This window comes from Anas acuta, chromosome 4, assembly GCF_963932015.1.
Source record: "Anas acuta chromosome 4, bAnaAcu1.1, whole genome shotgun sequence".
Lineage (NCBI taxonomy): Eukaryota > Metazoa > Chordata > Aves > Anseriformes > Anatidae > Anas > Anas acuta.
Window position 1 is genome coordinate 12,989,165 of NC_088982.1, and position 26,811 is coordinate 13,015,975.

Consider the following 26,811-nt stretch of genomic DNA (forward strand, 5'->3'; position numbering starts at 1 on the left):
AAAAAAGGTGGTTCTAGCTAGTGCAGATACTAGATCAAATACATTATTTCTCTCAAAAATATCATGAATATTTAGAAGGATAGCACAGTGGTTTGTGACCAGCTTGGTGTGGTGTAATTGCCTGAGGTAACTAGGGAAATAAAACTAACCTTCACATTTTAAAGAAAATGTACAACATTGAAGAGGCTTTAAGGGTAGGGCATAGCTGCATTACCTGAGCGTTCCCTAGGCTTCCAACCTTAGATGCTATCGCGCTGGGGAAACCTGGTGTGCTAGCTCTAAGGAACAGTACGGAGTGTAGAGTGGAGTGGAGACACCACAGCTAGGCTCTGTAACCAGGTGGGGACTCTATTGTTCTTGTGTACACCAAGACCAATAAGCTGCACTTTATGCCACCCTGAGCCAAGGACCTGTCATGTTTTGACAAATGCTGTACCCTAGCATACTTTTTGCTCATTATAATATCATTATAATACCAAAGCACACCTCCATCCCAAAAGCTACCCGCCACCAAGGTGCGACCACCCCTCACAGAGCATGTGCTCTGAATTTCTCAGAGCCTATTACTTTAAACGGAGATGGGAGAACTTTTCACCAATCATAACTAAAATATGCTTGACTAGAGTCACTCAAGCTCCACCTAAAAGACAGAAAATAATGTAAATTGACCTAAGAGAGAGGGGATGTTGGGGAAGATACCACCATCAGGGGAGATACCATCCCGAGGGAATACAACATCCTTAGGACCTCCTGACTCCTGGGATCAGTCAACGGGCTGAGCTTCTCTTCCCCCCCCCCCCACTGGGACGTCTTTGGGTGAGATTTGAATACTTGTTTATAAATCTTTCTAGAATCTTTGATCCTTTTAACACGTTAATTTCTAGGCTGTGCACCTGTAACACCTGTAACACCTGTGTATTTCATGCATGCTAGCTTGCTTTTGCAGACAGTCACTATCGCTGTCAATCCAAAGAACCTGTGTACCTGTTGCTGTAATAAATCACACTTGATTGCATTGTTATAGCTCTCATAAAGTGCAACTAGGGTAAGGGTAGTTATATGTTATTGGTGAATCCGTGACCTTGATAGTTCAGTGTTCTGAATCCAACCAGACCCCAGACGGTTAACACATTATTGGTGAATATCCGACCGGACCCCAGACAGTTAACACATTATATATGAATCTGACTGGACCCCAGATCATTAATGCGTCATTGGTGAATATCTGACCGGATCCCAGACGGTTAATGCATTATTGGTGAATCCAACTTGACCCCAGACGGTTAATACGTTATTGGTGAAATCTGTGATTGTGATAGTTCAGTACCCTGAATCCGACCGGGCCCATAACGGTTAATCAGCTACACTGACACTCACATGACAAGTGCTTCAATACCTTCTTCCCCTATCTATAGAAATAGCAATCATTACATTTCTAAGCAACTGTAAAATTAGGTATAGGAAGTAGTTCAGTGCTCAGACACACAAGTATTCAGGAGAGTAGTGACAGTCAATCCAGGTAATAGTGCTTTCCCTACAAAGACTGAAAGCAATTTTCAAAGTGATGAAAAGCATATTCTGCTGTGTAAGTGGAGGTACAGAAATAAGTAGATGATTGACTCTAACCACACGTCAAGTTTCTGCAGAGCTGAGAATAGAACCTAGGTCCCTCTTCAGACCACACCATTTCTCAGGCACGTCTTTCCAACTGCATGAGTTTTGATGGAGCAGTCATTTAATAAAATACTTTCTAGTGAAAGATAAAATAAATATTTCTTGCTCAACTAATAAATATTTCTTCCTCAAGGATAATGTAAACTATGGGGAAAATTTGCACCTCAGAGACTATTATTTTTTTATAACTATCCTACGAAAACACTGAGTAGCTTTAATAGAAAGGACAAGTATTCTTTTTTTTTCTTTTTTTTTTTTTTTTGTACAAATTACTCACCATTGTATGAATAATGATGTGTTAAAATATTTATTTTATATGAGTTTACTTTTGCTATGTTATTCATAAACAGTACAGTGATTTGAATGAAGCCAAAACAAGCAAACTGTTACTTCATTACAAATCTTTATATTTAATTTATGATATCACACAAGAACCCAACATTTCTACCCTTTGAATTGTAGTTTTACTACTATAAAATATTCTCAGACTACCTAGCATTTGTTCAAGTGTGAATTAAGTCTAGCTCAAGAGGTAATATGTATATCAGGTGGATGCTACACAGAGCTGTTGCTCTTCTTGCAGCTGAGGGATATTGATAGTATACTTATGTGATTAGTCCAAACACAATTAATAACCATTACCTGAAATAATCTTGTATCTACAAGAGCAACTATCCAATCAAAAGCGGTCAAAGGAAAAACACAGACTTACTTTGCACCACAGAAAAGAAATTAGGAACTTTATTAAAAAATAATAATAATTAATGAAGATAAATAAATAAATAACTTGATAGCTTCCAGAGCTAAATCCAGTTTTTCTTCTCTAGCTGATTCCCGCTGACTTATTTGGTCTCTGTGGCAGTAGTCAAAACTGGAACACAACCTCTAAAGCATTAAGAAGTGTACAATAAAGCTATATTTGTAACACAAAGCATTTCAAGACATCTAGCTTCATTTTCACAGGAATCTGAATCAGGAAATGTGATACTGCCATCAGCCAAGGAAACAGACTTTTATTTAAGTCTGAGCACTCTCTTAGATGTTGCAATTCTATTTCAGAGTGTTTTAATGATTCCTGCTTCTGGGTGAATCAGAAAAACATAATAATATCTAAATCAATTTTTTCTTCTAGATTTGGCCTGTAAAGTTTCACCTACTTTAGACCTGCTCTACTCACTGAACAGTACTGCTATTAGGGTTTCAGACTAGTTCTGCAGTCTTCTTTATGTGTCTCCTTTTCAGATTATCCAGCCTTTCCCAGAGAGAGACACTATGCTACGCTGACAGAACCTCAAGATCTCAGCAGCCTTCACTTGTTAAAATTACTATAGTACTTCTATACAGAAACACACAAGATGAATAACCAAGTAGATACAGTCAGTACTCATGATTTAGTACTCAAGCTGGAGTCACCAGCTTGAATAGATATAGACAGGAGAAACATGAAGAGTGCTTAAAAATTAGATTAAGGGACATAAAATGGTTAAGGTAGTTATAAAGAGTCACATTCCATCATGCTTTATTGATGGGAAATGCAATAGTGAAGAAAGATTCTGTTTAAATTAAGTATGAAATGAATTTTTGTTGATGGAACAGAAAAGCCAGCCGTACCTTTGAGGCTAGCAAAGAATACAAAATCCGTGTAGCTTCATTAGGTTTATGGGTGGAATAAGCCATTCCTATATACTAATTGATTGGAGAACATGCTAATTAGAAAGAGTTACATAACTGAAGGACAAGAAAAAAAATAGTTTCAGAGCTGATTTTATCTTATTAATGATAGAACTTGGCATTTTTTATCATTGTATTTAGGGGCCTTGCATTCAAATTACATTACAATGGCTCAATTCTTCAAGCTTAATGAGTGTTTTAGTCTCAGTATAAACTGTTTCTAATTATTATGTTAATCATTTTTTATAATTATCCAGAGTTTAGTTGCAATTAGAAAAAAAATGAAGATCTTTTTATGTTAGATAAATGTAATTCAAAATTCAGCTAATTTTGCTTTGAATTTAAAAACACATTTCATCCTGATCATATTTGCAGTCTGAACATATGGAAAGTGTAATTCCTGTCTCATGGAAAATTCTGATACTTGAATGTTAGTCTATTCTCAAAATAAAAGTTATTTCAAATGGAGAAGAATAGTTATGACTATTGATTTTTAAAAGTAACTTTCCTATTATCATTTGAAATAAACTTTTCATTTTGAACTGATACCATTTTTTGCATTTTAAAATATCAGAAGCAATAATAATCAACTTTCGCCCTCTACAACTCCAGCTGAAGTTCAGAAGAGTTAATCTTACAAAAGGAAATTATTTCAGTTTCCTCTATCAAAATGAAATGTTTTCATGATAGTGAGAAACTTCCATTTCATACTTCCTGATTGATCAAGAGTGATTTCTTTACAGTTTGTTCAGTACTAAGATGTATGCCTTGTGATTATGACTGTGTCCAGTCATCTATGACAGGAGGTCATTGACTGAACTATATCATCCATAACTTAGGTATACTCTTAGCACTTGCATGATGCACATTTTGTTCACTCAGAGGTGGTAGTGTGTTGGATAATGGAAGATGTAATCAGGTACAAGATTTGTGTCTTTGTAAAGGAAAGAGAGTATCAGAATTGAACATCTTTATAGAAGTGTCCAATACAGAAATGTAGTATAGCTTTAAATAGACCCAAAATGAAATTAGCTTGAAAATATAAATTTGAATTCCATTCCAAAACCAGCCTTGTTTTCCCAATCTAAGACTTAATTTTTGTAACAGAAATTAACAGCATTTTAATTTTGCAATAAGTTTCCCATTTTCCGTAAGTTTTAATTTCCCATTAAAAAATTATTCAGAGGAAAGTTCAATTTTTTTCCAAATAATTACTTCTTGGGGGAGGGGGAGCGGGGAAAGGGGGAGGGGGGTGTGGACAGAGGGATGGAGGGGAGTGATTGTCAATATTTTTTGATATCTCCCAGCTATCTCATCTTTAAAAATAGTGAAGTGTAACAACCTCTGCTCTAGTTTGCCAGAAACTGGGATAAAACCTTAGTACTATGGGAAAGTATCATTCTATATATCTTATTTTTGTATTCTATTAAGAAATATCTGTTACTATAGATTGAATACAAAATAACATCTGTTGTGATGCATTACGGGAATTCTTATTTCGTTAGGTTAATACTCTTCCAAAGTGATGATTCGCATACAATTTAGCTACATATCAAATTCATAGAATAGACGATGAACAGTTTTCTCATTTAAACCAGTGTCCACATCATGGCATTCTACACTCTGTTTAGTGAAATTGACCTCAAATTGTGCTGTTAAAAGTGTGTTTTGTTTTGCTTTGTTTTGTTTTTGCTGAACAGGTGACAAATTTTCTGGATATATTAAAGCAAATACTGAGAATAACTACTACACTACCAGTTTCTCCTGATGAAATCTTCTGAAAACTGTATAGAAGAATTTGGTGAATCAGCTAATGATTTACACTGTTAGAGAAGCAAATATGTTGCCACAAACAGAAATTAATTTGAAATCTCAAAGAAAAATCATATTTGAAAACAACCAAGCTGCCACAGAAAAAGATGCTAGGATTGATACTCAAAATCTGGTTTCTTTTTTAATTCTGTAAAAGAATATAAAACCTTTGTAAAGTTATTTTGCAAATATTGGAAAAGAAACAAAGACGCAGTTTTGCATTCCCAAAGAGGTACTGACACCTAGGAAAACAAGAATCTGCTTGAGCCTAGGATTTAAGTGAAATAATTTCTCTCCAGAGCTGTTTACACTTCTGATAAGGCAAAATAAAATTATATTGCCATTAAATACATCTAGTCTGTAAAATATATCCAGCAGCAAACTGAAACCTGTAAAATAAAATGTGCTCCTTGGGCAAGTCATACAAGCTGCAAATCATTACAGCTTTCCAAGAGGAGCTTAAACTGAAACTACTGAGTGCCATTCTACAACCTGTTCTGTGGAATTTGAGACATGTCATCCCATCCCCACACACAAACCCCCCCCCCCCCCTCAAAAAAATAAAATAAAAAATAATAATAACTACTGGGAGGGATTTACAAATATCAGAGACTTGTCCACAAGTCACTAAAATCAATACAAAAAGCCCTATAGTCATAAACCATAGTAGCACTTTGATTTGAGAACTGCCATTCTTATATGCCTAAGATCTTCTCAAAGTTACCTTACTAAGGTCTTCATCAGAAGCTCCTGGGATGGCAGGGATTGTTGTGAGCATTACACAAGGGAAAAGCAAAAAGACCCTTGTTCTGTGGAAGGTGTGGGAATGTTCAGTGGTTGCATTGCCCCATGAGAATTTTAACACCAATTCAATGAAATTAGCTCCTCCATTCTGAATGATTGAGCCCATAGAGGTGTTTAATGGCACAAGTTAATGGTATCGATCAGAAAAGCTCTTGTGACTGCATGTCTCTGCCATAGTCTTTCTTAGGAGCATTAGATTAAGAAATAAATATTTCTTGGCTTTATGCCTTTAAAACTTATCCAAAATTTAGTCATTATAAATCATATTCAGAGCGCTTGGTATGCTGCGTCTGTGGTCATCAGAGAGCTTACTCTGATTCAGCAGCACACACAGATTGAGGTACCTGGGAAAAAGAATGTAATTGAAAAGCAAGGGTTTGCTTGTAATGGTTTGCTTGAGCAAATATAAGGAGAGATTACAGGGGAAAAAAAATAGTTTATTTTAATAAATATTGCCAATGTGACGCATGCAAAAGCAGTGTGAAAGTTTTGATCTTTTGAATAAGAATTCAATTTCATCTCCAAAGAAAGCAAATAGAAAATTATCTAGATTTCTCATCTTTTTGCTTTGTGACTGCTTTCCATTTTACCTCTTTTTCACTTGAGAAGGAAGTGAAGGAATTACAAAATGAAGAAGTTTTGGTCTGAAAATCAAAATTCCTTGCTGTTGAATATTTATGATCATTTTGTTTTTCTGTTATTGTCCATTTGTCTATATTGAATGTGAGGAGAGCAGGAGCTAACCACTTCTCATGGCAGATGGAGTTTTAGATTGGATTAAACTAATTGGGGGTACCTCATGATATACTACAGGGTTAGTTTTATTATAAGTCTACTTTCAAGGGCAGTAGAATGAGATAGTCACTTTCATAAGGAAGTTTTTTTGACTTAGTACTGTAGGAAACCTTATGAAAGCAAATGATCTGTTCTGCCATGTACAAAGGGAGTCTGCAGGCAACTTCTCTATTTAAGCTAATGAGCAACATGTCAAAGCTGAGCAGTTTGAATGCATCCAGAATCCTGCTCACTTTGCACTATAGAAAACATTTTTTGTATAGGGGGGAAAAAAAAAATGGTAAATCAGCCATCCAATCATTTCCACGGAGTTTGTAGTAGTATAAATGATCCTGTGTAGGCCAACAAACTAGTGTGGGGAACTAGCTCCAGTGTGGGGGAAGAGTCATTCAGCACAGGGGCAGAAACCTGTGAAAGATACTGCAAAGGAGCTTCAAGAAATTTTATTATAAAGAAAGTAAATCTGAGATGGTCTAATTTGATTTTTGCTAATTTATATCTATCATATAGACATTAAAGTCTGTAAAACATGCAGTTTATGTATTATACATTTACAGGGTTTTTTATGCAAAAGGAGGGATCAAACACTCATCCCTCTTGTATTAAAATATGCTGACTATCATTCCTCCATTTTGTCTTCAAACATAAACAAGCACAGGCAATAAAGTTAAAGGCAACCAATCTGACTTCTGAAAATAAATAGGAATGGTGAAAAACATGCTATACCAGAAAGATTTAAATTAATATAGTCTAATGTACAACTGCTAATATTTGAAAACATTGTTACCAATTTAATCTAATAGATTTAAAATTATTTCTTATTAACAAAACAAAACAACAACTACAACAAAAGCTGAATAAACCTGACAGCTAGGCAGAAAACAGAAGGAACACCAAATTTGTTGTTGTATTTGCAAAAAGTCAGCATTCCCATCTTGTAGGGATCAAACCCAAGCTGATGGCATGTCCTCATGTGGAGTGCAGTATAAAATAGGAAAGAATGACTACCCGTTTAACGTCACCATTGATGATGTGAGCTGCAAAAATTAGCACAGAGTGTGATATGTTTTACTTGTCTTTTTTGGAGGGATCAGGCAATGTCTTCAGAAATTCCAGTGATGAGTAATGGTACAGGCAACAACCAAGATGAAGCTCCCTTGACGGCTACCTAAGATTTAAAATAGCTGTGGCTGAAACAGCTCCAAAAGAAAAAAGAGACAAAATACAATAGTGGCACGCATGAATGGAAAACAGTAATGTGAAAAAGCAACTCAATTTATAATATTTCCTGATACAGGATGTCATTTAAATGAAAAGGCATCTACAAGTTCTGAAAAAAAAAAAAAAAAAAAAAAAGTAGAACTATAGGATAATGCAGACCTGGAGTGGGGAAGAGACTGAGACTGTAACTAAGAGGAATCTCTTCAGAGTCAAGCCCTTGCAGGGGAACCACAGACAAGACATTCTTCTAATGCTACTTCCATACCTGTGGGGGTAGAGGATTGTTGATTAGATCAGTCTGAAAATAGTAATTTGGTATCTTAGACTGAGAGCAAGAGTCTGATGATGGTCCTTCTACCTAGATGGTCTTGATCCTGTCAGTCAAATTAGTGTAAACTTTTTGCAGCCTTATTTTGAAGCAACCTTTCTCAGCAGCTCATTGGTCTTCTAACACAATGACTGGTCAACCACCCATACATTAAGCTGAAAATATAATTGGACTTCAAATACAGGGACTTTCACTTTTAGGTTTAACATAAAAGTTAGGTTTAACATAAAAGTGAAAGGAATTTGCATTACCAAATCAACTACTCTTTTTCAACAAGCAGCAAATAACCACAGATTGTTGTGAAAGGCCTGTAATGACTGATCATAGATTTTATGTGTTGGCGTATAATTTAATGTTATGAAAAATAACATCAGAAGTCAGATGTTCCTTAGGATGGACCGATATGTAAAAATTCTCACCTTTGCCATATAGCTATTGTTGGTATTTATCAGTGGCCAGAGCCTGTGTAACCACACCTGCCTAAAGCCCAGAAAAGTTTTGGATGTAGCTGGGAACAGTTATGTATTAGTACTGTATTAGTGGTGTAGGGATGTTCACTTACTGTGCACAAGATTCATTGTGACTGGCCACATGAAAGCACGATTGTTTCTCCAGGTAAGCTGGCACTGGAGTTGTATGACATGAAGAATTGAAATTATTAGGTTATTGGGCTTGGTGCATTGGGTAATAATGGCCTTCAATTGCAACTTAATTCCAAGTCATGACTTCATTGCCGATTCAAAATAACTAGGATTTAGTTAGGCAGTGTCAAATCTTCAGGATAACCATAGGTTACTTTACCTCAGCATAAGATCTTGCAACTGCTTTTGTTGTATCTACATTCTGTTAGCACATAACATTCAGGTAACCCTTTTCTAGTGTAGAAAGGTTTCTTTTGCATAGACTCATCCGTTTAGTGGAAAGTAATTAGAACTTCTATTATCATCTTAATCACTCATCCAGGTATTCTATTATAAAGTAATAATTTATACAATTTTACTATTATAAATTCACAAGTCAGTAAATTTATTTTTTTTAAGATCAATGAACATTTTAATTAAGTTATTATGAAAACAGTTCCGTTTTGCTACAGGACTGAGCTTTAATTCAAAAAAGCTATTAACTTAGTAGCAATAGTGGAAACATCAAATATCATCAAGGAACAACAGAACTGACGTAATAGACCTTATCGCTGCCAGTGAATAGGAAGGAAGCCTTTCTGAGACTCATGTTGTTCTTAAGCTCTTTCAATGTGTAAACGTGACATTGCAACTAAGGAGAAAAGTTTCAGGACTTGCTCAGGTATAAAATGCCTTTAAGATTTTTCATAAGTAATGAAATATATCTCCCTTTTGTTGAGAAAAGAGGGTTTTTGACTGATGGTATTGCTTACTTATGAATGAGCTGACAAAAAGAATCTCTGAAATCTATTGCTAGGAGAAATAGGTTGACAGGTATGTGCAATAGAAAAGGTAATCTTTAAGAAAATGTATTGCTAAAATACAGAAAGTCTAAATTCCACTTTAGCTATAATAGACTTCCCCGTGAGATCAGTAAATACACAGTAGACTATGAAACTTTTTTTTTTTTTTCAACTAGAAAGTAGGAATATTCACCTCCCTCAGTTACTATGAGGATAACCTCATTAATAACTGAACTGGAAGGCTGAGGGAAGTTGCTATGGGAATAAAAAGTCAAATTTCAGTGGGCCAAATTTCTCCTACAATAAAATTCACCAGAGTCACTTTCGGTGAAGAACAATTCTTTAAATGAAGTTATTGACAAAATCATCAGCAAGGCATCAGTCAGTCTTATCCAGATGGAGGCCTCTATAATGCCAAATGGGGCAGGGGAGGCTAAGAAACCTTGTTGCATTAGGATTCTTTGTGTGTTGGCTCCAAGAACACTTTTCTTGCAGATAGGTTTTCAGAAAATGAGTCTTAGTACTATGTTTGTAGAAGGCTAGGAAACCATGTGAATAAGACTTAATCCAAACATCTAGACAAATTATGAGTTATTGCCCTCTTTTTCTTTTAAATTCAGGTCCCTTTCTGTCTCTAAATTTGAATATGGGAGAATTAATTCCTTTGGTTATTTGTTTGTTTATTTTTAATCATGATTAGAAATTAAACCCTGGGGGCAAATAAGGACACAAAAATTAGAAAGATGCACATTTCAATTGACATTACTCCCCATTTAGTGTTTTTAAACTTAAGTAAACCCCATGGATTTCAAAAGAATTTTGACAGTTCTAACATGTAGCAGGAGTGTGCCTGAAATATGGAGCAATGGACTTGTTTTACACTTGTCACTGTAAGATTACTGTTCCTCAATTTGATACCAGAGATGTTCCCTCAGGGAAAAAAAACTTTCAAAACAAGTAGAAAAACCTGCCAGAAGTAAATATGGCTGTCTAGGTCTGGTTTACCTTTTTGGATTTGAAACTAATATCAAAATAGCAAAAACTTCCAGAACACTGAGATTCACTTCTGTGGATGTCCAGGCATTTCTGTCTCATGGTTCTTCCTCATCAAAGAAGTTACAAGTTTTAACATGAAGAACAATCTATATGTCTCAGAGTTGTGAAGGCACCAATTAAACCTACTGGCTATGAACTTCTTCCCCTGCTCCCCCACTCCCCATCACCACACTGACCATGGGCTCAGAAGCCCCACTGCAGCTGAGGCCTGGATCAGGCCACTGTATGAAAAAGAGCTGCGAGGAGCTCTGAGCTGGGACCTGCCCTGAGACCTTCCCTGCCTTTAATGAGCTGTGCGTCACCTGAGCTGGGCTGCAGTCATGTCCATGCCTGGCCATTCACCTCACCTACTGTTCAGACTTTTGGCTGACCCTGTCCTTTCCATCACTGACCTACCCTGCTCCTCTGGCTTGGGGACAGCAGGCCACACCTGCATTGAGGCCACCACCCCTGGCTGCTCCTGCTGTGCAGTGCCATTTCTAGTCTGGGCAATGGTTTTACAGTAATGACATCTAACTGCAGGTAGCAAGGCTGCACAACAGTAACTGAGGATAGAACGGGGACTGGAAACAGGAAAAATCATCTCTCATTATGGAAAAGGTCAGTCTTTATTTAAATTAACAGCACATATAATGAGTACAATTAAGTGTTGGTGCTCCCATATGGAAGAATTAAAGAAAATTTAGAGTACTTTGTGCATGGACACAAAGAAGAACCTTACAATACCACAGACATCTCTTATACCAACCAAATTTTAATTGACTTTTAAGGGGGCAATCTCCTCCATTAACCCCACCCATTAGCCCATCATCATCCACTATGTTGTGCAATGAAATGTTTTTCACTATATAAATTAACACTTGAGCTGTATATTACTTGTAGTATAGGTCTCATAAATATTTAAAACTAAACTGTACTTCTAAACAAAAATAAAATCCATTTTAGGGATGGAACCTCAAGGCCAAACCTCCGAGGTTCCAGGGAAACTGACCTGATTCTATCTTTACAGTTTTGGTTTTTGAAATGATCTGGAGTTGAAAAGACATATTATTACTATTATTATTATTATTACTACTACTGCTACTACTATTACTATTGTTTATTATATTATTGCTAGTATTCTTACTATTTCATTTTATGAATAATTTAATTTCATAAGAATCACTTCACTTTGCTTGCTGTTTTGGAATATAATCTCCTGTGGGACTCCCAAAGCATTTTTTTGTTTGTTTGTTTTGTTTTGTGTTTGTTTGTTTGTTTGTTTGTTTTATCTACATGTTCAAGATAAAACTTGTTGACTTTGAATCAGTGTTCCAACGTGATCAATTTTTCCCAACTTCAGTTGAAGCAACAACCTGAATTATTAGTTAGCATTAAAACACTTTTTTTTTTCTTTTCTATTTTGATATTTCATTTTTTGTAACTTTTTCCTTCAGGGTGCATAGAAAGGGAAAAAAAAAAGTCATGATGGTAACAGCTATGTTTAATTCATAAAGAAACTGCAGAATTTCAGTGCAACTCAACTTCCTTCATCTCAAGGTTTACAGGTAAATATTTAATGATAGAATTGGTGGTTTTGGTACTGAGACTAAAAAAGATGGTTTACTTGCCATTCAGTGGCCACCTAAATGTAACAGTTTTTTATTTCAAGCTCATTATTTATTCTCTCATCATTTCTCTACCTACCTCTGGGGAATCCTTCCAGCGGAGAAACTAAGATAGTTCCAGCCTAATAAAAATATGCTTATTTACACACCACAAGCAATTATACCAAAGCTGATATACCCAAGCACTGTTGAAAACAGTAAATATGAGTAAGAAAATTGTCTTTGTCTTTGTCTGATTTATCCACTGGTACATGAAAGATTTAATGTAAGCATAAAATCTCACAAAACAAACAAGACAAAACTGACAAAACAAAACAAAACAGAACAAATTCACCCCATCTCTGCTCATAGGCTCCATGTCAGCTGGCACAGGGGTGACTGAGGGGAGGAGGACTTCAGACCAGACATGGTTCCCAGATTTATGTCTGGGGGTACACAGTAACAGTAGAAACTCATTTGCTTCTTTAAGTCACAACTTAACTTATAAAGACTTACCTTATATCACCACACAAAAGGAATGAATAAAAAGATTAATTTAATCTAGAGGGTGTGTAGCTAACAGATATTAATGGAAAGAACATAACTTCTAATTTTAACAACTGCAAAGCACAAACAAATAACAAACTGCAGAAGATAAAATTGTTCAATGCAGCAGAAGGTTTGTTAATCTTAATGCCTGAAACATTTGGTGCTATTGTGTGCTCATACTAATTCTGTATAAACACAGAAATAGAATCTCAAATAAGTTTAATTATAGATGTTAGATGAAAATAATGAATATTGGTAACTCATTTCTAGTGTTCCCTGCCATGTACACCGGGTTTGTTTTGACGAGTGAAATGTACATATAAAAAAAAAAAATCTATGGAAAGAGAAAGATCTATAAATATACATGTATCTGTATCTATATTTTCTTAACTGGGATAATATGGTAAATTGGTAGATCAGAGTTTCGTTGGGCTGTTTATAAAAAGAATATTAAACACTCTCGCTTTCTTCACATTTCAAAAAGAAAAACTTTCAGAATAGCAAACAAAAAAAAAAGTTTATTTCTCACCACCAGGTCTATCCTTTTTTGTTTGTTTGTTTCTTTCTTTCTTTTGGCTATTTTAATCAACAACCACAGATGGAAAAAGGTCAGGAAATCAGCTTAAAATCATTAGAGACTATAAGAAATACATCATGTATGATAGTAATCAGCAATCACAGAATCAGAATCGTCTAGGTTGGAAGAGACCTCCAAGATCACCTAGTCCAACCTATGACCTAACACTAACCAGTCCTCCATAAACCATATCACTAAGCTCTACGTCTAAACGTCTTTTAAAGACCTCCAGGGATGGTGACTCAACCATTTCCCTAGGCAGCCCATTGCCCATTCCAATGCCTAACAACCCTTTCAGTAAAGAAGTTTTTCCTAATATCCAACCTAAACCTCCCCTGGTGCAACTTTAGCCCATTCCCCCTCGTCCTGTTGCCAGGCACATGGGAGAATAGATCAATCCCCACCTCGCTACAGCCTCCTTTAAGGTACCTATAGAGAGCAAATCTTTCCCAGGTGGTCTGCTGGGCTGTATTTTTCTTTTCTAAATTAGAATGTAGCACAACAGGATGTTCTTTGCAACATCCAGGATATCCTGTCACTTGAAACATTAGGATGCTGTTGATCCATATATGTCTGTGGATCAAAAGATATGTATGATCTACCCAGCAGAGAGAGGCTAGGAGGCTGAGAGCACATCCTGTAGCTGTTCATTAGCATTTTTATGCCCAGGGAAACATTCAAAATTCTCCACATCTCACTGGAAACAGTGAGAAAACTGAATGCCACAAGCAGTATCTTTTCTTTCTAAGAGACAATGTCTATACTGAAAGTGTGGCTTTCTATTCAAGTATTTTGATTTTTTTTTTGATCCCCTATTTGATGAGGGGAATCTCCTCAATGTATATAAATATCTGAGGGGTGGGGGACAGAAGGATGTAGCCAACCTCTTCTCAGTGGTTTGTGGGGATAAGACAAGAGGCAATGGCTGTAAGTTAGAGCACAGGAAGTTCCGCACTGACATGCAAAAGAACTTTTTCACAGTGAGGGTGACAGAGCATTGGGAGGTTGTGGAGTCTCCTTCTCTGGAGATATTCAAGGCCTGTCTGGACCTGGGCAGCCTGCTCTGAGGAACCTGCTTTGGCGGGGGGGGGGTTGGACCTGATGATCTTTCGAGGTCACTTCCAACCCCTACAGTTCTGTGATTCTGTGACTTAAAACCTGTGACTGTTCTCCCTTCAATACCTGTAAAATAGACTGATGACTCCTGGCTTAGGAGAACCAAAGGTCTGAAGTCAGGGCAGTACTCAATATAAGTGCTCAAAACCACTGAAAACTTGGTATTTCTTCACTGTCATATATTAGTTAAACTTTTCTAAGAAGAAGACATAAACTCCCAGAAAAGCCTTGTGAAAAGCCATTCAGAGGGAAGATGTAATCCTAGTGACAACAAGAATTTGCGTGACCACCAGACCAGCTCCACTTGCATGTCCTGTCTCCCACAGCCAATGTCTACAGGCACCTTCAACTACTTTCGAGCTGCTCTCTTCTCTGGTTCATCAGTACAAAACTCCCTAACTCTACAAGAACAGGGGCTTCCCTAATGAAAGTTTGGATCATCAGAAGAAAGTTCGCTATTCTCTGACTGTTTGCTAGCAAAATCTTACAGCACTTAGTGGTGACTTTTCCTCGCATTATATCCAAATCTATCATAGGCAAAACAAATGTGTAGCTGAGCATAAAATAATAACTTTTTCCTACTTCTTAGAAAGAATCTTTTGATTAGTTTGTTCTTTGACTTCAAGTCTTTTGTAGCAAATCACAGTGCTTAAGGTGCAGTATTGTTCCAAAAGAGTTTTCAGGCTTTACAGATTGAACAGATTTATCTAAACCTAACCCCAAAAGACATAAACACATAACATAATGAGAAAGCAATCCAGGGAAAAGCAGAGGTTGGTTTCAGAGACATGGAGGACACTCAGGAGGATAATGGCAATTTCACAATTACATTACATCTCTGTTTTATCAGGGCAATAGCTAATCACAGGAAACAGTGAATGAAAACTAAGAATAGTTTTTATCGCTCAGCAAGAGAGGCAGAACAATATCATAAGGAAATAATAATTACTGGGGGGATTAACTCAGATTGCGTTTTTAGATCTTAAATAAGGAATGGCAGGTGTTCCCTAACTATTATTTCAATTGTAAGGAACAAAAATAAAAAATAAAAATATTTTTGTGTGATCCATTGGTGTATATTTCCTCGTAGATGTATTTCTCTTACTTAATACAGCAGTCATTCGGAATAATGTTAGTAATACATTGACACAGCTAGCACTCTATTTTCCTTGGTATAAAACCAAGCTAAAAATGACAGGACAGAAAAATATATCAGCTTTAGCAGTTATCCAAAAGTTTTCAAACTTCAAAGAACTGAAATTAAAAAAAAAAAAAAAAAAAAAAAAAAAGAGAGAGAGAGACGGAGACAGAAAGTGAGAAAATATTGCCAAATAGAAGTAGGAGGCTAAAAAGTGCATTATTAATTTATATTTAAATTTGAGTCAGATAACAAAAATGTAGGGTTGACTTGATAGAATATATACAAAACAAATATTTTCAAAAACTGTAGAAAAGGATTAATGAAATATAAAATACAGACTTCTATGATATGATACTATGAAGAAAACACTTTCAAGGATATAAAATTTGGGAAATAAATTATAAATTACAGTTTCATCAACCATGATTAGTTACTATTAAAGCCTTAGAAACCTGAATAATAGGCTGTCACCAACTCCAGTAATGTTGTGTAATTATATTCTAAGAGGGGTTCCTTTAATTTAAAAGGAAAATGTCTTTGTGTTGATTATAGAATAAATGAAAGTAACTTATGTGATTATATTGCATTTAATAAGCATGTCAGAAAATAGGGTAAAACATTTTTAAGAATAAAAGATTTATAGAATTTAATAGTCTTGTGTCAAGACTTGTGACAGAGATCACAGAAAAGGGATGTAGAAGAAACATTGATTATAGATAGAAAGAATCTTCCATGAGTCTGAGAAGAAACTAAACATACACAAAAATGAAAAAAGAACCTTGATGGACTGCATACAAGTACAATAAACTGCAATATCCAGTAAGCATTCATGCGTGCATACTGCTAAATCTCCTGATGGACAGAGAAGGCCAGATTGGAAAATACTGAAAGCTGACAGTCTCTAGATCCAGGTAATTTAAGTAGAGGTGTCAGACTTTTATGAATTTTTGGGTACACCTGTGTGGTGCGGGTGTGGGTCCCTTCCAACTTGGGATATTCCATGATTCTGTGATTTAATGGATGCTTTTTACAGAGTTCTAATTTCCAACAGTTAAAATCAAAATGGTTAAATTGCCTTACAAATCCTACCTTGTTCATTTAGACTGCTTGACTTCCTTAAGAAAACATGCTTTGAGAAGAGTCAATGTGGAAATATAGAAGATAAAGATAAGGTCAGACTGATCAGCTGATCAGATAATTACAGTGCAAACAATTCTGGCTCTTGGGGTAGAAAATGGGTGTGGGAATAAAAGGAGGAAAGTCCTCATTTCTGTGACATGAAAGTACAACCATATGTACAACCATATTCTTAGAGCCCCTTGTTGCTGAACACTTCAGAATAATGTTGACTCACTAAGACTTTCCTGAAAACAAGTAACGTGTTGCACTTTCTTTATTTTTGTAAGATTCTGTTAAGCAAAGAATGTGAAAAGGAAAGACTGGTAGTACTCATCTGTGAAGCAACAGGTACTTTTCTTCTTTCCTCTTTTCTCTGAAAATTTGTTTGTGTTTTATAAGAGTAAAGTATTAGTATCTATCCAAAATCTCTCTGTACACAGGAAGTACAATAAAAGCCCATCTATTACATCCTCCAAAATATTAAAATAAAGATTAAGAACTTGAAATGTACAGTATAATGTTATACTGTATACACATAAGGTGTAATGTATACAGTATAATGTTAAATTCTCATAATTTAAAACGAAATCATATATTCCATGAGACACAGTATTAAGAGAATCAGCTCTAGGTCCTGATAGCCATATTATAAATACTCAGCCTCCTTGCATACTGAGATGGTATAGGCGTCTTGAGCCTCATAGGCACTCATCTGAAAGTATTGTGTGATATGAACAAGTATTACTCATGAAGTAATTATGAGAAATATTGGCATCAAATGCAGACAAATAAAGCCAGTATAATTCTTCAGAATAGTTACTGTATGAGAGATTGAACCCCAGACAGCAAGACAGCTTTGTTCTTCTTTAACAAAAAAGGAAAATACACAGACATTAGCCTATTCTGTTTCTGAAAACACCCCTTATTTGCTCTACTTGTAAAAATGTGATTGAGTCAAAGGAAATTTAGGATAAGATTTAGTTAGGAAAAGTGTTTATTGCCAGCACAAGATTTTGATCTTTATATAATAATGACCTTTTGCCTTTTCCTGTTTTAGGGAAGCTTGTGTATACATATGTATATAGTGTTCAGAAATACATCAGCAAATTCATCAACAGCTAAACATAGGCTTACATTAGGCATTAGGTAATGTAGCTTAAGGTAATTGACTTAACTAGTTCATGAAATTAAGCAGAATTTTGCTCAAGAGACATCAGGTCAGCTGAACTGGCCAGTGCACACTGCTTACTACTTACACTGCTGGTCTATCCCCTCCAGAAATCCCTGCTTTTTCTGCTGAATTCACTGGGTAATTCTGCTGAGCTTTGTCATTTCTCCCTTTTCACCATGGTAAAATACTGTTGAGCTCCACTAATCTGATCTTGAAGTTCTCATTCTTTTCTCTTGCATACACCCTCAGAAATTTTTGTTTTGCGTGGATTGAACATCTTTTTCTCCTCTACACCTTCCCTGCCACCTCAACATTAGCTCACTCCAGCTACTTCAAAATACTGTGGAACCACGAAAATGAACCTGGCAATCTTTTCCTCTTTTCTGCCTTGCAGTACTTGGTCACCGATTCCACTGCCCACTAGATTTAGTTAGCATCAGGAAGGTTTCTGTTTATGCTTTCCCAGCCTTGTTGTTTCAGGAAGACTCTAGATGAAAGTAAGCGTCTTGTGTTCGGCCAGCAAAATCCCTCCCTTCTTCATTCTCACACTCACATTCAGAACAGTCTGTATAATCCTGATAATCCGGATGGAATTCAGGCCTATTTTCTTTGAGTATTCGTGAGTAAGATCATAATTCCTCATTTTTTCTCCAAAGATTTTCTTGGTCTTCTTTTGAGGAGGGAGAGCAAGAGAACATTTGTGCTGGAGTTTAGCTGTACGGCAGAGTAAAACCACCATATATGGTACTCAAGATTCACAAGAAACTGCATTCTCATGTTATTGCTGGCTTTGTAAGCCATGTCCACACACCCACATCAGGGAAGTCTTTTGCTTTTGTGCCAAATGCAACCAATGACCCACTGGATGTCACAGTAGAGCCTGCTGTGAGGAGGTACACCTTTTTCAGCTTGCCCTATGGAAAGGTGTCAGAAGAATGAATGCAACCAGCCTGACAATTACCCTGGCAGAAGATTGGTCTTTTGAATGCATCTAGGAGTGAGTACAAAATTGTGGAGTAGAGTCATACTCTAGAGTTATATCTCCATATATTCAAACACCATATGTCTGTGAGAAAATCAAGCTTTTTCAGATACTTTTCTACAGGCAATCTCACTTCATAAGAAAGTTTTCCTAAGACAGCTTTCTTCTGAAGTTTTGCACAGAAGTCAGCAAAGAGATACTCGAATGTTGATTACGTATTAATTTCAGGTTAATTTAAAACTTCTAGTTCCAGCTCATGCTATTCTTTAAGCTTATAAAATTGACATTACAAGTGCCTAAGCCTGTTACACTGTTGGTTCTCTCCCCCACAACCCTCAGTCCCCTGCAAACTAAAAGCCAGTCTGGGAACATTTATTTTTCCAGTCTGCTGCTTCTTTCACCTTTCAGCTTCTCTAGTCCTGTAGAACCCAGCTCTCTGAAAGCCTGTTCTTTTGGCACAGAACACCACAGCAGCACAGCTGCAGGAGCAGGACTTGCAACTGTCATCCATGGGCAGATATGGGAGACATAATTTATGAATTTGTAAAGGAGTGATTGCAAAAGAAGTGGTGCTGATTTAGATAGCAATCTTGTTTTATCACAGTTCCTTTAACATTCAGAGTTTTGTCCTGATCTTGATTTGGATTCTCTAAGCTTATCTTGAGGCTTGGTTAGCCTTGAACTATTTATATTCAGTTACCCCAAAAGTATATCCTGAGTTCTAGGCACACTATATAACACATACATCAATAAATGCTACCTAAATACTGTCCTAAATACTCACACTTCTTACATAACAAGCCGCAAAGAAATTCTGTAACACTCTCGGAGGTAGGTGCCACACCAACAACCTGTGTAAATTCTGGAAGTCTACAAAAGCAGCAGCAGAGACTGGCACAACACCTTTATCTAAGACAGAGGCCCTAACAAGCATCAGGCTTTCTGAATTATATTGTACTATATGAATTGAAGTTTAAAGTTTGATAAATAAAAAATAAAAAATAAAATTGCGTAATCCAACATGGTCATAAAACAAAATGTAAAAATAAAATGGTTTGGATTTTGGTTATTAAACGCTTTCATAAAACAATGACTTCAAAATCTGTGGTTAATCTTTAATTTTTTTTATTTTTTTTATTATTTTATTTTTTGACATGGAAGATTTTTAAATGACAATGTATTCCTACCCAATTCAATTCTAAAAGGGAATTGGAATATTCAGCTTTCAAAAGGACAAATTAAAATGCTACATAACCTGCTGTAGCAATTGCATGGACAGACCCCATATATCAAGCCTTATTTAGATTTTAAACCCTTTTTTTTGACTTATTTCACACATAACTGTAATGTAGGGCTATATCTTATTAAATAGAAAAAAAAAAAACTATGTTGTTCATATTGTGATTTGGGCTCTTTACAGTTATTAGGTAGATGTATCATGCATTATCTATTACAGCTTTATGGTGGCAGGCTGAAGAGCTCTGTCATATCACTGACAGTAACTGGACACTGCATACTCTATTTTGAATCTAACTCATTTTGACATTTAACCATGGCTTTAAATTGGTTCCAAGTGAAACCCTTGTGTGTCATTTTTTCCCTGTGTCACTTTTATAGATCTTCAGCTTCCACAGTACTTTATATAAACTCAGCCATTATGCTCTGAATTTAGCTACCTGAATCTGTATTTGCGAGCCTTTTCGTTAGGATATGTATCTATTTTTTTACACTGCTAGTAAAAGATGGTCTTTTGAACAGCTGGTCATTTAATAATGACTTTTTCTGCAACTCAGCAACAACTTAAAATTCTTCATTTAAGCTAAAGGCTTTTCTAAGCAGGAGAGGCTGAAATCAATTTGAAATCACAATTTAGAATTTAAAGTTCCTAACATAAGATTCCTATTGAGCTCTATAAGTATGACACTACAGCAGAATGAAACCCTATGACTAAGGGGAGGCAGTGGGACTTCAGCATTTGATTGAAGTACATACATAAGCACCACAGGGAATCATGGACTGGCCATGTAGAAATAAGTCAAGGCATGGTGCTAAGCCTCATTTCCCTCATATGAGATTATAGTACTGAGGCATAGCATGACACACTGACCTCTGCAATGGAATGTTCAAGCTTTATAGCTTCGGGATGCTTAGTGAAAGGTTCTTTGGAAATACATGTTTGCTTTAAATGTAAAGTGACTTTTTCTGAAATAAAAGCAAGCTTTTAAAAAGTTCAGCCCACTTGTTTATAAAAGCCACTTTAGCAAAACTGACTTGTTAAGCCCCAAATAGTCAAACACAAATGCAGCTGCCATATCAGTTCACTTTCTAGATTCTGACACTTCTGTTTCTTATCCTTCTCTGTATATCTTCCACCATCACATAGGCAAATAAGTGTTATTACTACTTGTTAGTAGTAAATGACTCTTTTTTACTATTTCACTTTCAACTGTTAAATATCATTAAAGTTTTAATAGAGCACAGTCAAGCAGATCTAACATGAAAGATATTCCTTAGACTCACCAGGTTATTGCTAACATTTTTGTTACTCATGATATTTACTGAATATTTGCAAGTAACATTTACCAATGGTGAATACTCCTCACAACCTTCTATTGCTATTCTTATGAACTTACTGTTATTTCCCAGGAGCTGAATCTGAGGAAAGATATATTCCTTTTCCTTCCCTCTGGAAACACATATTCCGGAGAAGATAGCTGTTCTGTTTTCTTTATGAGGAAATATTCAAGATAAAGAGAGTCAAATTTCTCTTGCTTCAGCAACATTAATCAAAATGAAACTGTTTTCCTTTTTTCTGCATACTGAGCTGAGTACACAACTGTGTAGTATCTAGCTTGAAGACAATTTAAAATGTCTGGGGAAAAAAAAATCTTGCAATTCCAACCCATTAAAGCGTTTAGCTTTGAAAAGAGGTAGTGGTGCTGCTACACCAAACATAAACATAATGGTCTATCCAAACTATACAGTAATGAAAATCAAGAAATGAAGCATATTTTTTCCATTGACCTTTCTTAGCAAGGGTGTAAATTTTAGGCAAATATAGTATTCTGTTTACTGGATTTTCCTAGCTCTTGTTGTGCTTTAACCTAGGCTAAGAAGAAAAAAAAAATGAGATAAAATCAGCATGAGTCTACAAAAAGTTGATGCATGAGACTAATAAAATACTTTTATTTGATGAGAAACTCATATTGTATATGGTACACGTGTCTTAGATTTCATTTTTCTGAATTTTAGTAGAGTGAAAGCATAAGCAAGGCTGAAGAAGATGAGGATTATCTGACAAAATACAAGACAGCAGATACCAAACACAAAGTTATTTTGAAAAGAGAATTATCAGGCTGAAGAGGGTTAACAGCAAAGATGATGGGGTCTGGAAATGATACAATTTAATATGTCAACAAAATATTCAGTGGACTTGAAAACTGTTATTGAGTTAGTGAGAGTTTTGATAATACAAAACATTATTAAAATAACAGACAGTCAGAGCATCACAAGGAAAGATTTGAGGTTAGATTCAGTGAGAATCTGAATACGAGAAATTGACTAAATTTAGTCCACGTCAGTGCAAAGTGCAAGGTAATATACATAGGAACACCAAAAATTCCTGCTGTAGATTGGAGCTCATCAGTGGAAATTACTGAACGTGGTACTAATCAGCCAATTGTTCACAATGACCATGAACTATCCATATGACATGTCCATGCAAAGGGCATATGTTGTTTTAGGCCATACTGGGAAAGTAAGTTCCAGTAGAGATCTGGAGATACTGTTTCCAGTACAAGGTTCCGGTGAAAACTTGCCCATAATTCTGTGTATAATTTAGCTTATCTGTGTGTAATTGAGATGAGTTCAAGTACATGGAGATGCGGGACACAGAATGAAAAAGAGGGAAAAACAAGAGAAAACTAGGAGAGGTTTTCTTACAAAACAAAGAATAAAAGGAGACTTTTACTATTGTCTGTCAACACAGAGTAGTCATCATCGAGGGTGAAGAACTGTTTAAGCTAACAAAAATAAAGATGAAATAAACATAAATCTTATATATAGGTCAAGAATACTTTTAATCGAGAAAGCAGATGTTTCTACCCATTTGAAGAGTGAGGTTCTGCAAGATTCTTCTAACAAAAATAGGACATAGAGAACAAATATAGCTAGTTTAAAAATGCTGTATTTTGTGGCCTTTGAAAAGATCAATGTACAATAATGATAGGTTACAGTATAACAGATAACTGGGAACAACATGGCTTCCAGCATGCCTTCCAGCTTTCTGGGTGGATTATTTTTGTCTATCATAAGCACAGTCTACACACAATTTATATTTTTCAGCTCTACTCAATGGATCAACACCTATCCTGATTAGACAGAAGGCATGAGTGGTAACCCTGGAACAGGCTTGTCAGGCTGCTCTTCGAGTACTATTTCCATATACTTTTTTGTTAAATGGTACACTGAATATGCAACTTTTTCTATGATTTACAAAGTGACAATAAATTGTTTTAAGCCTCTTCCAAATTTCATGTTTTATTCCACATCTGTCACTGGCATATGACGGATACATGTTTTATGTATGAACAGAAAATGACAATATTTTTTTCTGCTCATTTTTCTCATTGAGGCAGCTGTGACATTGCACACAATACTTTAAATAGCTTGCTTTTTATTATACCTACATATTCACACACAACTCATTTATTCTAGTTTTATTTGAATTGGTAAGTATTGTCACTTGAGCAAAATTATACTGTCTCAAGAAACAAATCTAGTTTCTCTTGCTACAGTGTTTTTTGAAATTTTCATACTAAGTCCAATGCCATGAAATACAATGACTCTTGTAGTTGCTAGGGGGAATATGAAATACTGTTTGGTTTTGGACTAAAACTTGCAAGATGGATTTTAAAAGAGGAGATATTTTCCTATATCATTTAGGCACTTGGAAAAAATCCATCCTGAATAATAATTCATATGTAGTATAGAAAATAGGCTGTTTTTTCCAAAGCAATGGTCTCTTCTGTACTAGATGGTTGTGCTAAGGATTATATCTTACAAGCAAAAAGAGACAATGTTAGGAATATTCATAATGGGGGGTGGTGGTGAACAAGCAAAGAATAAATAATGACCTAATAGAAATCCATAAATACTTTATGTTCTTGTTTTTATTAGGTCTTAGTAATGGCTGCACTACAGTAATGTTTTCCTGAAGATAAAAGAACAAAGTGGCAGGAAGTCTTCTCTGTAGTAATTCATTATTGAACTTTGTTCATTCTGTTCAAAAACTGACCAGAGCCTTGTCTCATTGAAAAAAAAAAAAAAAAAAGAGGTAATAATTCACAGAACCTGTTAACTCAAGACAGCTCAGTCAAAATACAAAGGCAAAGGAGGTAGGAGGCATAGCTGTTTTTTTTACCTTAGGGTATCTAGACAAGATTAACACTGCTTTCAGTCTGCATCAAGATTTACACGACTAATTGTAAATGATCAACACTAGAATTTTACAACACTAGAACTTTATAACAGGGGATGGTTTCTTTCTCTCTCACTTGTTTACATAGCATGACCTATAGTAAATGACTGAAATTTTATGTCAGTACAGGAAAATAACAGCTATGGCGTCACAGTACAACACTACTGAACAATCTGTCCCATTCTCCACACAAATGATGAAGTCTTGTAAACCAAACCTCACCAAATACCTCTTCAAGGTTTGTCAAGCACTAGGGAATGATAACTGTGTTTTAAATCCAAGTAAATATGCATTCACCTTTTTAAACACTTTAAAAGCATTTAATATCTTTCCTCCAGTAGCAAAACAATACAATTGTTTCCATATGTCCTGAATTTACAGGGAAGAGCATAAATATTTCTGAGTTGTTATTAACCTCAGAAAGGCAAAACAATGTGATAGTCTGCTGAGGCACAACCACCTCTCAGTAAAATTTAATAGGAACTATGCTGAAAGGAATATATTCAGAAATAAGTCTTAATTGTCCAGATCTGCAGCAACACATATGTCATAAGTAATGTTAAAAACATTTCTAACAATAATATGCAAATAGCTGATTCTTAAAAGTTCTGTGTTTTCTTTGCTTTAAAAGCCAAAATGATTGAAATTGAAACGGTCACATAATCCCAGATAAACATAATCTTTATATAAAAATGACATGGAGACACATAGAAGTGAAGAGACAACATGTTTTATGCAAACTTTCCCATTGTTTTCCAAAAACTTTACAGGATACACTTTCTTCTGACATATTATCTAAGCGGGGAGTGGGAGGGGGGGAGATCTCAAAGTAATTGCACAAGCTAAAAAAAGTTTCAGAAAGTAAAGGTGGTTGTAGAAGTATGGTGACTGACACCACCATTTAGAAAGGGAAGGTGGGCAAAGACTCAACTACAAATTAAAACAAGAGCAGGCATCCATCTCCAAAACAATTCCAGTTCACAAACGCGTTTATGAAGTTACCTGCCATGTGTTTAAAACACGAGCACGGCGTGCTAGACTCCGGATTAGCTCGGATAAAAGCAAAAACCTACGCAATGAGAGCGACTGGCTAAACAAAGGTGGGTTCTCCCTCCTTCGTCCCCAGGGAGTTTATCCGGGAGAAAACAGTCCGCTGGAGGATCTACCCAAAACGCCTCACCGGAGGAAGGCTGCCGGCACCCTGCTGAGGGTGAGGATGCTGCCTTCGGCCCCTAGGATAACCCTAGGCCGGCAGCACCCGGGCTCGGCGGGGTACCTCGGACAGCTCCGCACTCACCGTCCTCGTTCTCGTCGAACACGGGCGCCCTGTGGGAGTGGCTGCCCCCCATGTTAGTCCGCATCCCCCGCCGCCAGCATCCCGCGGGGCGCGCCGGCAGGCACCCCGGGGCCGGGGCAGCTGCCCGACCGCCCGACCGCCCGTCCGTCTGTCCGTCCGCCCGCCGCCGCCGTGGTCCCCGCCCGGCCCGGCCCGGCCGGGGGAAGCCTCGGTAGGCAGGGTTAGCGGTCACCCTGCGACATGCCAGCTATCCGAGCGCCCCTGGCAGCACTCGCTGCTGGCTCGCAGGGACTTGGCCCGGCTCTCATCGCGGAGGGGCAGGGAAGGGAGGGAGTTAGGGGAGGAGGGAGGGAAGGAGGGAGGGAGGGAGGAGGCGGAGGTCCTGCTGCTGGTGCCTTTTGGTGAGCGGTAAAAGCTGGATCTACCTGGATCCTCGCGGATCCTCCCTCTGCTTTTTCTCCTCCCAGACCCCCTCTGGGGAGCGCGAAGCCACCCGCAGGGTGGCCGGCATCCGTGCCCTGCGCTGCCCCGGCGGCACCGCCTGCTAGGGAGGGCATCAGTGCCTCGCGGAGGAGCTAAGCACCACCAGCACCGCCACCTGGGGGCTCCCGGCACCCGAGGAGGGTGGGGGGTTGTGGGGTGCTGCGTTGGGTCGAGATTATCTTTTTTTCCCTCCCCGCTAAGGATTGGGAAAGTGTGTGTTGGGGGGGGTGCGGGGGGGGTATCAGCGGGGCCGGTTGGCCGAACTTCCCCGAGTTCATAAAGGGGATGAGGAAAAGAGAGGAAATTTCCCTTCCCTTTCTCCTTCCCCTGGGACCAGCCCCCGGCTCTTGGGGAGCGGCGGCTGCAGGGATGCTCCGGGGATGCTCCGGCCCGGCACGGCTCGGCACGGCCCCCTACCGCCACCTGCCGGCCGGACATTCCCCCGGGATGTTCCCCGGCCCGGCGGCTCCGGTAGGCCCCCGGCAAAGAATTGCTGGTGGTATTTACAGAGGGAAATAGCCCTCCAG

At 37.2% G+C, this 26,811-nt stretch overlaps 1 protein-coding gene across 1 annotated transcript in view; it reads right to left on the reverse strand.

Moving 5' to 3' along the window:
* The window catches only part of STK32B (serine/threonine kinase 32B), a 172,765-nt gene extending 146,438 nt beyond the window's left edge, over positions 1 to 26,327 (reverse strand). Inside the window, exon 1 of the mRNA XM_068679900.1 lies at positions 25,802 to 26,327. Within this exon, the coding sequence (XP_068536001.1) occupies positions 25,802 to 25,865 (64 nt within the window). The 5' untranslated portion in view covers positions 25,866 to 26,327. The remainder of the gene's footprint in view (positions 1 to 25,801) is intronic.
* Positions 26,328 to 26,811: the final 484 nt, after the last annotated feature.